Source organism: Nicotiana tabacum, chromosome 6, assembly GCF_000715075.1.
Source record: "Nicotiana tabacum cultivar K326 chromosome 6, ASM71507v2, whole genome shotgun sequence".
Taxonomy (NCBI): domain Eukaryota; kingdom Viridiplantae; phylum Streptophyta; class Magnoliopsida; order Solanales; family Solanaceae; genus Nicotiana; species Nicotiana tabacum.
In genome coordinates this window covers 98520573-98531691 of record NC_134085.1, presented here as the reverse complement: position 1 = coordinate 98531691, position 11119 = coordinate 98520573, and the positions used below count along the sequence as shown (strand labels likewise).

The 11119-nt window shown below is 38.8% G+C and overlaps 1 protein-coding gene across 1 annotated transcript; it reads right to left on the bottom strand.

Moving 5' to 3' along the window:
* Window positions 1-2256: 2256 nt before the first annotated feature.
* On the bottom strand, window positions 2257-3291 carry LOC107795052 (PRA1 family protein B1-like). Its single transcript, XM_016617617.2, has one exon. It carries the CDS (start codon window positions 3161-3163, stop codon window positions 2507-2509), a length of 657 nt encoding a protein of 218 aa, XP_016473103.1. The 5' UTR covers window positions 3164-3291; the 3' UTR covers window positions 2257-2506.
* Window positions 3292-11119: the final 7828 nt, after the last annotated feature.

The following is an 11119-nucleotide window of genomic DNA, read 5'->3' as shown; positions in this document are numbered from 1 at the left end:
AAAGTAATATAAATTTCATTAAAAGAACGGAAAAGGGTTAAAAATGCCTCTAAACTATTGGAAAAGGGTTTAAAAATACCCTTCATTGAGCTAAAAATACCCTTCCATCCATCTTTTTGGTTCACTTATGCCCTTTGACCGTTAGGTCAATGCTGAATTAAAAATAATAATTATTTTTTCACGTGACAATTTCTTGTTGGTCGAAATTAAAATATTTAACCTATTAGCAAGACCCACCCATATCTACCCGTTTTTCGGACTAACCCGCCCCAAATACTAACTCGACCCGAATAAAAAGTTAAACTAAAAAAGACGCCCCACTTCCATCTGACTCCGGGTTAACTGCTGCAAAAAGCACATTAGGAAATCAGGAGATCAAAATTATGCTTCACTAGTGGACTTTCTTGACCAATCTGGGAAACTACAATAGGCAGAGAAAGTCGTTGAATAAATTCCAATGCAACAAACAGAATTAGTACTGAATTGGAGAAAATAAACTTTCAGCTTATGTGGGTGATAGAGCTTATTAGTTAGGATCTGTTAGCCCTGATGTAATGATATTGCTTAATAAATACCAAGAAGCTACCAAAACTAGGAAAATGCTTACTCACCAGCATGTTGAGGTAAAAATGTTTCACACAGATGTAATGCTACTGCTTATAATTGTTGGAAGTTCGCACTAGCATAACTGATGGAAATTGTCGCTCCTATTATATAATTTCTTTCAACTTTTAGTGGCATAAAGGTGGACAAACCTAAGATAAGCATAGTGAAAATAGTAAGGGTTATTGCTGTTATCCTTTCATCTAACTCCGGAAGTGGGACATCTTTTTAGTTGTATTTTTTTATTTAGGTCGGGTTAGTGTTTGGGGCGAATTAGTCCAAAAAACGGGTAGATATGGGTGAGTCTTTCTAATAGGTTAGATGTTTTAATTTCGACCATTAAGAAGTTGTCACGTGAAATTTAAATAATTATTATTTTTAATTCAGCATTGACCTAACGGTCAAAGGGCATAAATGAACAAAAAAGGTGAATGAAGGGGTATTTTCAGCCCAATAGGTGGATGTAGGACATTTTTAAACCTTTTTCAATAGTTTAGGGGCATTTTTAACCCTTCTCCGTTAAAAGAAAGGGCAAAATACGCCCGTATACAAGAAGTATAACAAAAATTAAGTCTTCTATGTATATAAGAATGTCAATATGAAGTTATTCACACTCTAAGTACAAGCCTATCAAATTAGATGCCCTAGCAGGCACATAACGCACCTGTTACTTGTCCTTTCTCTTTTTCCCATTCCAACAAGGTATAGCACAATTAAGGAGCACATACCAGATCCATTTAAAAGTAGACCTTACTACAAGAGACAAAGTATGTTAGCTAGTGTTGAATCCATCATTTATATAAGTTCAGACTAGGTCTCATATCTCGGAGGTGTTTGTATGGAAAAAACACTAGTTATTTAGAACATTGCATTTTATGCTAATAATGTACTGTATCCTATCTTGTCTTGGCTACTCTTAAAAACATTACCTGGTTTAATATAAAATAGAACAGAAAATCCTAAAGTAAAATACCAATAACATCACCAACAAAAGTCTGAACATATGCTGCCCTCTAGAGACCGCATGCTATCCCGAGTCTCAATGTCACTAGAATAAAAAAGTACTATCAACCAAGCCCTCCTCAACCATGCCCCAACAACAATAAAATGCAGTTTCCTCATAAATTGCAGCAAGCTGGTCATTGAACCAAAATCAATCTGAGGTTCACCATGAAATAAATTCATGCTAAACAGAGGCAAAGACAACATAGTGCCTCCTCTCCCCCTGGCTAAGCACCCTGTCCATCTACCCCCTACAGAGCTAAAATAGAAAGAACGCTAAAGACCCCCCCCCCCTCCCAAAAAAAAACTATGAAAATGGATCATGCATAAAAACAAAACTTATCTGTTTGCAAACATTAGTGCAGAAAGCTAGAGCTACCACAAACATAATCTTCCTTGAAAGGTTAGTGTTTCACAAAACGTTTCTCCCTCACCTAATGATCAGGTTAAACATCTCACATTTTACCTCCTCTGGTGGCATGTATCATGTGCCAGTATTCCAACAGAATAGAAGAGCATGTGAAGCAAAGTCCAACAAATAGGCCAAGGGGCAAAATTAAGGTCAACGCCAATTTTCAAGCGTGAATATCAACAAATAGGCAAATCTATTACATAAATTTTAACCTTTAATCCGCCAACTTACAGATAACATGAATAAAAATGTAGTAGTAACAAACAAGTAAAGGAATTGAATACAGATCTAAAAATTGGAAATTACAGATCCAATCTAGATCTATAATCTAGATACAAAATTTCTAAGTATTCCCTGCAAAATCCGACGCACGAACTAGTTTTTCTACCAAAGAAATATTACAGTTCAATTAAATTGAATAACGGATTCACATCAAATTTAGAAGCTCCACAAACAAACCTCATAATCGTGTCAACAAACGTGATCCGACTAGACACGAGCAGCAACAGCCGGAGCAGCGGCAGCCGCGGCAGAGGAGGCAGCACCACCGAGGAACGAAAGGAATCCAACGTTGCCCGGCTCTTGATCATCGAGGAACAAATCCTCCGGAACCCTAAAAGCTCCATGAGCACAAACAATAGCCAGTCCAACAAGGAGTGCAGATATGAGCAGCGATCCAACACTGGTGAGGAACACCACAACAATAGTGGACACTACCAGAATCCCCAGCGTTTCACGATCAGAGAAAGTGCGGCCGAGGATGACAACAGGCTGATCTGAGGGCCTAAACAGGTAGAGGAAAAACCAGCCACCGAGGAGAGCGAGGAGGACGAGGAGAGAGAAAGGATGAGAGAGAAGGGAAAGAGCGAGTACGCCTGCGAGTAGAGAAATATAATTGACGCGGAAGTAGGAGAAGTTTTTGCGGACACGTGAGGCGGCCTCAGCGACGGAGTCAGGGCGAGCGAAGGAGGTGCGATCGAGAAGTTCATACCAAGGGCGGCGTTGAGCGAAACCCTGACGGGTCGAAGATGAGAGGCGGGAGATGAAGGAGCGAAATGCGGGAGTGGCAATAGGGGGCTGAGATTGGGCACCGGAAGCCGCCGTGGATTGAGGACTCGAGATCGGAAGTGTCGCCGGAGTAGCCATTGGTTATTCTTCTCCCTTCTCTCGTTTGTTTGATTTGATTGGGGAGGGTGCAGAGAGAGGGAGAGTGCAATGGGGAAATTTTGGACAAGAATAATAATGGGTAACGCTTCCAAGGGCTTGGCCTTTCTTTTTTTATATATTCACCTATTTATTCTCGTGAAGAGCCATTGATTTTCCCTTTTCCCTCTATACTCCATTTCTCTCGTTTTGTATAACTGAATCTATCATTTTATCTGGATATAATTTTTAGAAACATTAAATTAATGAAAATTTTAATTATTTGAAAAATTAGTTTTATCAAGAAAATGTTACATTAAATTTAAATTTAAGTTCATAAATTTAACTCTTAGAAATTCTGAAAGTTATGTAGAATTAATAGTTTATGGTCAAGTAGGGATGTACAAAGAAAACCAATAAACTGCACCAAATCGAAAATCCGAGTCAAACCGGAAAAAAACCAAGGTGGTTTGGTATTAGAAAAAAAAAAATCAGACAATAATTGATTTAGTTTGGTTTTAATTAAAAAAAGTCAAACCGAAACCAAACCAACCCAACATTATATTTATACAATTTAAAAAAATTATACAAATAATATTTATTGTAATATAATTTATAAATATTTCTTAAACTTTTTCACAGTTTTAACTTTTAATATATTATTTGAAGCTTGGACTTAACATTCTTGAACGGTCCAATGAATTTTATAGCCCATAAATATAGCAACTCAAAAAAGCTCAATACCAATGCTAACAAAATAAATTCAATTCAAGACTAGAAATGACAATGGAGTTGGATATCTATTTTTAGTTTTGCATTAATTTATAATAAAAATGCATAACTTAGTATATTTTTTTCTTTAGTGCTTATTTATATAATTAGTAGTACTTATTAGATGTACTTATTTTAGCATGACTTATATAGTACTTTTAGATTGTGTTCATTTTAATTAGAAGAATTTACCCAAATAGTCACCCACCTAATTTGTTAAACTAAAAATAGTCGGCGGATGTATAATTGATAGAATTTAAGGATCCATCAAATTCTACAGAGAACTGGGTTCTCTATCAGTTTTGACAGAACACACGCACACTACAGTAAGTAAATGACAAGAGGAATTTTGCGTGAAAAATTCTCAGCTCAATGGGATTAAAAACCACGACATACCCTTGTAGAATTTCAACTTCACTAGACTTTACAACTCGACTAACTCTAGCCAAGACTCAAACACAAGGGTTTAAGATTTACAAAGGGTTTCCTACAGAATACTTCTAAACAAGCTAAGTAGGAATTACAATTGAAGAATTATTACAAAGTTACCACTCAACTAAGGACAAAACTTAATGTGGGGAACTGGTCCATAGTATTGTTGTTCTTTGTTCTTGATGCACTTGAGAATTGTTTGCCTAATGATCAATGACCGTGAGAGTGTTTGAGTAAATTCTCTAAGTGTTCAAGTGATTTGTTTTGCCTTCCTTGATGTTAATAATACATTTATGACATCACTTGGGATGATGTAAGCAAGGTAGGTAAAAGACACTCCCCATAAAGTTGACTACTGCACTATTTTTGCTCTGTAACGTGTGCAGGCAGCAACTTTACAGCTGGGGCAGTTGACTTGTGCAGTTTTCTCGGGAAACGGTAGCTATCTGTTCCCTCTGTTGTTCCTATGGCTCTGAAGAGTTGAACTATATCCCAATCTGGAACCTTTTAATCTTAAGGTCTTGAGAATATGTAACAGATTCCTTATCTGGTTCTTGACAGTAAATTTGTTAGATCATCAAAATAAAAAATAAGTTACTTGTAACCTATCAATTTCCCCCTTTTTGATGAGGACAAACTTATAATTAAAAATCCCAGAAAGCGCCACACAAAACCAGACATTGAACCAGAAAGACCTTAAGTTTCCCCCTGAATCTGTATTCCCCCTTAATCAGTGCACATCATTATTCAATTATGCACATTATTCTTCCCCTTTTTGGCATCATAAAAAGAATAGTAACAAGCTTATAGCAAAAAAGAAGTCTAGCTTGAGTTAACTCATACCACTTGTGTGCACACAATATGGCTAAAAACAAAACATAAAGACAAGGCATAGACAACAAAAAAGGAAAAACATAATTTGGATTTTTCAACAGGAGCAGAGTCAATGTTACTACCACCATCCACAATTTTAAACAGAAAAATACCACAAACATCATCATAAGAAATAATACTAAGGGACTTGACCACAAACTAGATCATAATTAACCAACACTAAAGACTTGACACCGAGGGGACATTGTTTAGGGAGCACTGGAAGGAGAAGGCTTAGATGCAGAGGCAAGTGTTTGGAGGACTAAATACATTCAAGCATTCGTTGACATTTGCTCGTTGAGCAGTCTCTCTTTCAGGTCCTCCACTTGTTTCCTGAGCTCAGCATTCTCTTTTGTTAGACGAGCAACATCTTCGCTTTGAGAGCTACTGAAACCAGGTGTTTCATCCAACTGACTTAACTGAGTCTCAAGGATAGCATTCCTTGCTTTCAATTGCCTTATCTCTGCAGTAGCACTATTCTGAGCATTGATCAACTGAGATATGGTAGAAGTTCTTCCAACCCTTCCAACTTTCTCAATACATTCACATTCTTCAAGAGTAGCTTTGGAGAAAGTTTTCTTCTTGGTGCCCACTTTAGCTTGTCCTAGAGTAACTTTGAAGTGTTTCAAGACCTTGGTGAGAAGGAACCCATAAGGCAGCACATGATTACCATCTTTAAAATCTGCCACTTTATTCATGTGCTCTATCATGATCCCAAGCAGATTGATGGTAGTGAAGTTGTCTAGTGCTTCCATGAGGAACAGGTCTGCATGAGAGGTGATAGATCTTCTCTCAGCTCGAGGCAGCAATACCTTGTTCACCATCTCAAATAGCAGTTGATACACAGGAAGGAAGGCCTTATTCTGAACCCGTTTCCCCTACTGAACTGCTTTGTCCTTCAAGATGGCATTTCTGAAGTTTTGAGAATAGGATCCCTGAACACTAGACAACCCTTCAGCAGGCACACCAAGAATAGATCCCAATAAAGTAGACTCCATTACCATATCAACTCCATTCACCAACACACAGATGTGATCATCCTCAACTTTGAATAAGTCGGCATAGAAACTTTGAACTTCCTCCTCATACACCTGCGGAGCATCATTTGTGAACAAATGTGTCCATTATTAGAACTCACAGATCTCAACCAGCTGTCTCATACCAGCCTCCTCCAAGATATCAGGGGCAAATGTACGGCCTCATAGTATCTTTTGACTCCTCAATCTCTCTTTCCCAGCACTCCTTGGATCACCAACTCTAGCCTTCTTTGAGGAACCAGGTTCCTCATTAGTATCAGCTTTTCTTTTAGCAGACTTGCAAACATTCTTCCCTTTTACATCATACTTCACAGACTTTTCACCCAATTCTTCCATCACACCAGCACCAGACTCTTCCACAGACTTATCACCATATTTTTTCACTACATTTTCACTAGAGACAATATCATCAGACTTGTTCAGATTTTCAGCAGACATAGAAGATCCCCTTTTTGGCTTGGGGAGACCATGCTTCTGTGAGAGCTTTCTTGTCAAAGAACCAGGTTCCTTGACTTCTTCCTCATCCACATTCACAACAGGCACTGACTTCTCACTCACAACTTTCTCATCTTTCACCAACTTTCTTCTCCTTGACTTAGCTTGGTTGTTCTTAAGAGCAGACTCAAGAGCCTCCTTCCTTTGCAACCTAGTAGTAGGTCGCTTAGGAGTAGACTCTTGAGCAGCCAATGGTCTACGCTTAGTCAAGCTTGCTATTGGCAAATCATCAGAATCCTCTTCACTATCCCTTTTTTCTTCTCTGGACACAGATCTTTCCTCAGGCACCACACACACAAAGGCTCAGCATCGAAATAAAGTGAGGGAGCAGGGTCAATACTGACCTGGGGCTCTTGAGAGGACCCTTGAGTTGGGTCCTCCGAGGAGGGATCAGGTCCTTCATGAGGAACCCCAATAGTATGATCTTGTACCGATTGAGCAACAGGCACAAGTGCTCCACCCTCTACCACAGTCCTAGACTCTTCCCCCTGAGTCTCAGACTCAACCTTACTTTCCTCAACAATAAACCCTTCACCAACTATGGACAACATGTTCTCTATTGCTTCTTTCTCTTGTACACCCATGGAAAACTCATGAGAGGAAGGAGTGTTACTTGTGGACACAAGATTAGGAACAGTCTTTGTTGAGTCAACATTCTCGGAACTATCAGTTTGATCTACCTTTGGCCCTTCTTCCATAGGAGAACTTGATATTTCTTGATTTTCTTCTTTGTCAGCAGTACTCTTTTCATTCCTTTTTTGGTGAAATATAAGGAGAGCTCGGGGCTACAAATCTTTTGGGAGTTGAGATTTTGTGACTCCTATGAGAACCGGAACTCGATTGGGTAGGAGAGGACACAGAGTGTGGGGGTGACTCTACCCTAGGGTTCTGGCTAGTGGTGGTGTTGAAGGAGGAGTCTAATATTGGTGTTTGAATGGATGAGGACTCAATGGGGGTGTCACTAGGGACACTTAGGGTTTCGTGATTTTTATCCATGGAGAGGAGTGATGAGTTGAGGAGAAGAGATGGGTAGTTTGAAAGAGACAAATAAAAAGGAAAGTTTTAATGTTTGATGTTAGGAGATTTGACAATGATGGATGCATTTAATATTGATGAGGGACCGGTTAGGAAAAGGAGCCAGTTTTGGGAGTCGGGTCAATTTCTAACGGGTGAGACTTTGGGTTTAAGAGACAAAAAGAAAAGAAACTGACATACTGATGACGTGGCACTTGTTTTAACCATTCAAAATTGTGCATGAAAGAATAGAGAAACTACTAACCTGTGTTAGGAGAACCAGGTTCCCTGACTAATCTTGCATCTGTAAGCTTTGCCCTTTTTACCAGCGCATACTGCATCAACTATCTATTTGCTTTATAATCATCATGCGTGTCTACCTGTAATGGTATAGAGGTGAGTTAGACTTTGCCAGAAAACAATTTTTAGCTAATTTTACCTGAACATTTCTTTCATAGCCAATCATTGAGGGACTAGGTTCTCAATTGGGTATTATCAACCCCAGTACTAGGAGATTTTTCTCAAAGTGTTCTTTGCTTAGGGCTTTGGTAAATATATCTGCAATTTGATCTTCTGTGCTGCAAAATTTCATGCATATAAGCCCTTTTTCAACATTGTCTCTAAGAAAATGATGATGTACATCAATGTGCTTGGTCCTCTTATGTTGAACTAGATTTTTGCCATGTTGAGTGCACATGTATTATCGCATAAGAAAGGCACACAATCTGAGAACACTCCAAAGTCTTCCAGCTGCTGTTTGATCCACGGTAATTGAGCACATCAAGAAGCAACTGCTACATATTCTACTTCTGCAGTTGAGAGTGCCACTAAGTTCTTCTTTCTTGTACCCCATGAGATTAGACAGGAAATTCCATTCCAGGTTTTTTTTCTTATTCACCAGATATCCTGCATAATTAGCATCAGCATACCCAATAAGATCAAAGCTATCCTGCATAATCAGCATCAGCATACCCAATAATATCAAAGTTATTTCCTGAAGGATAGTAGAGAACCAAGTACTTCGTTTCTTTGAGATATCTCAATATTCTCTTGGTAGCCTTCAGATGAGATTCCTTTCGATTGGATTGAAATCTTGTACAAAGATCCATACTGAAAACAATGTCTGGTCTACTTGCAGTGAGATACAGGAGTGACCTTATGATCCCTCTATACATAGTCTGATTTACAGGGGAACCAGTTCATCCATGTCTAGACGAGTGGTTGTGGCTGTGGCAATAAGAGTGTCAATAACTTTTGATTCTTCCATGTCAAACCTTTTCAGCAGCTCCTTGATGTACTTCTACTGACTTATCAATGTTCCCTTTTGAGATTGCTTCACTTGAAGTCCTACGAAGAAATTTAATTCTCCCATTACACTCATCTCGAACTCACTCCCCATGAGTTTTGCAAATTATTCACAAAGAGAGTCAGTTATGGCTCCAAAAATGATATCATCAACATATACTTGAACAATGAGCAGGTTACTCCCTCGTTTCTTCAGAAAAAAAGAGTGTTGTCAATTTTCCCTCTCCTAAATCCATTTTCTAGAAGAAATTTTGACAATCTTTCATACCAAGTCTGGGGAGCCTGATTTAGCCTATATAATGCCTTTTCAGTTTGAACATATGCTCAGGTTGCTCATGACACTCAAATCCAGGAGGCTGCTTGATATAAACTTCTTCTTTTAGGTAGCCATTTAGAAATGTACTTTTGACATCCATTTTAATAGTGTGATCTCCATATGAAATGCAAAAGCAATAAGAATTCTAATAGCTTCCATTCGAGCAATTGGAGCAAATGTTTCATTATAATCAATCCATTCTTCCTGATTGCCTTGTTACTTGTTGTATTTCCAAACTCATCAAGTTTGTTTCTAAATACCCACCCGGTTCCTATGATAGTTCGATCTGCAGGTCGAGGAACCATGTGTCATACCTTGTTTCTTTCAAATTGATGTAGCTCCTCTTGCATGGTTGTGATCTAGTTTGAGTCTTTCAACACTTCTTTGATATTGGGCTCTATTTGAGAAAGAAAGGCTGAAAAGGCAAGTAATTTTCTTGCTTTTAATCTGGTTTGAACTCCTGAGTTAAGAGGGGTGATTATGTTGTCAAGAGGATGTGAGCTTCTGTGCTTCCAATTTGGTACCTGAATCTCATTGGTATAGGACCCAGGTATGTCTAACTGAGGTTCTTGGGCGCTTCTTACTTCAACAGGTGGAGTACCTTGGACAGCATCAACAACTCTATTTTCAGATTCAGTTGGTATGATCATGGACCAGGTTCGTCTCCAATAGATGGAGGTGCACTTGAATCATCTTCACTGGATTCCTTTGGATGACTCATCATGTCTGCTTTTCCATTTGCTGTGTCAATAACTTCTCCTGGAACAAATAAGGGTTCTCCATTTTGATCAACATGTCTGTCCTTCTCACATGAGAGGTGAGATTCATCAAAGATCACATGTATACTTTCCTCAACACATTGAGTCCTTTTGTTGTATACTTTGTAAGCTTTGCTTTGATATGAGTATCCCAGAAAGATTCCTTCATTACTTTTGGCATCGAATTTTCCAAGAGCTTCCTTTCCATTATTGAGAATAAAGCATTTACACCCAAAAGTCCTTAGATGTGTCAGCTTGGGCTTCCTTCCATTTAGCAATTCATATGGAGTTTTGTTCAGAAGGGACCTGATCATGCACCTGTTCACCAAGTAGCAAGCAGTGTTGACAACTTCCGCCCAGAAATTCTTTGCAATCCCGCTGTCAATCAACATTGTCCTTGCCATGTCTTCAAGAGTTCTATTCTTCCTCTCCACAACACCATTTTGTTGAGGTGTTCTTGGAGTTGAAAAATTATGAGTGATACCATTTTCATTACAGAACTCATCAAATTTGGCATTGTCAAACTGTCTCATGATCAGACCTAATACAGGCTACCTTATTACCCATCTTCACTTGGATCTTTTTGACAAAAGAAACGAACACTTCAAAGGTTTCATCCTTGGTTCTGAGAAACAAGGTCCAGGTGAATCTGGAGTAGTCATCAACTATCACAAAGACATACTTATTTCCTCCTCTGCTTGGCACCCTCGTAGGTCCACATATATCCCTGTGAAGGAGATCAAGTGACCTTAAGGTACTGACTTTCTTTTTAGGCTTGAATGAGGATCTGACTTACTTGCCTTTTGCACATGCATCGCACACTTTGTGATCCTTGAAGCTTGACTTAGGCAGACCACGAACCAGGTCCTTCCTGACCAATTTGTTCAGTAATGTGAAGCTTGCATGACCCAGCCTCCTATGCCATAGTTCAGCATCATCATCAACAACACTTAGACAG

Bases quoted from the DNA above. Each gene is read 5' to 3' on its own strand.
- LOC107795052 (XM_016617617.2), bottom strand. From the start codon at position 3,163: ATGGCTACTCCGGCGACACTTCCGATCTCGAGTCCTCAATCCACGGCG.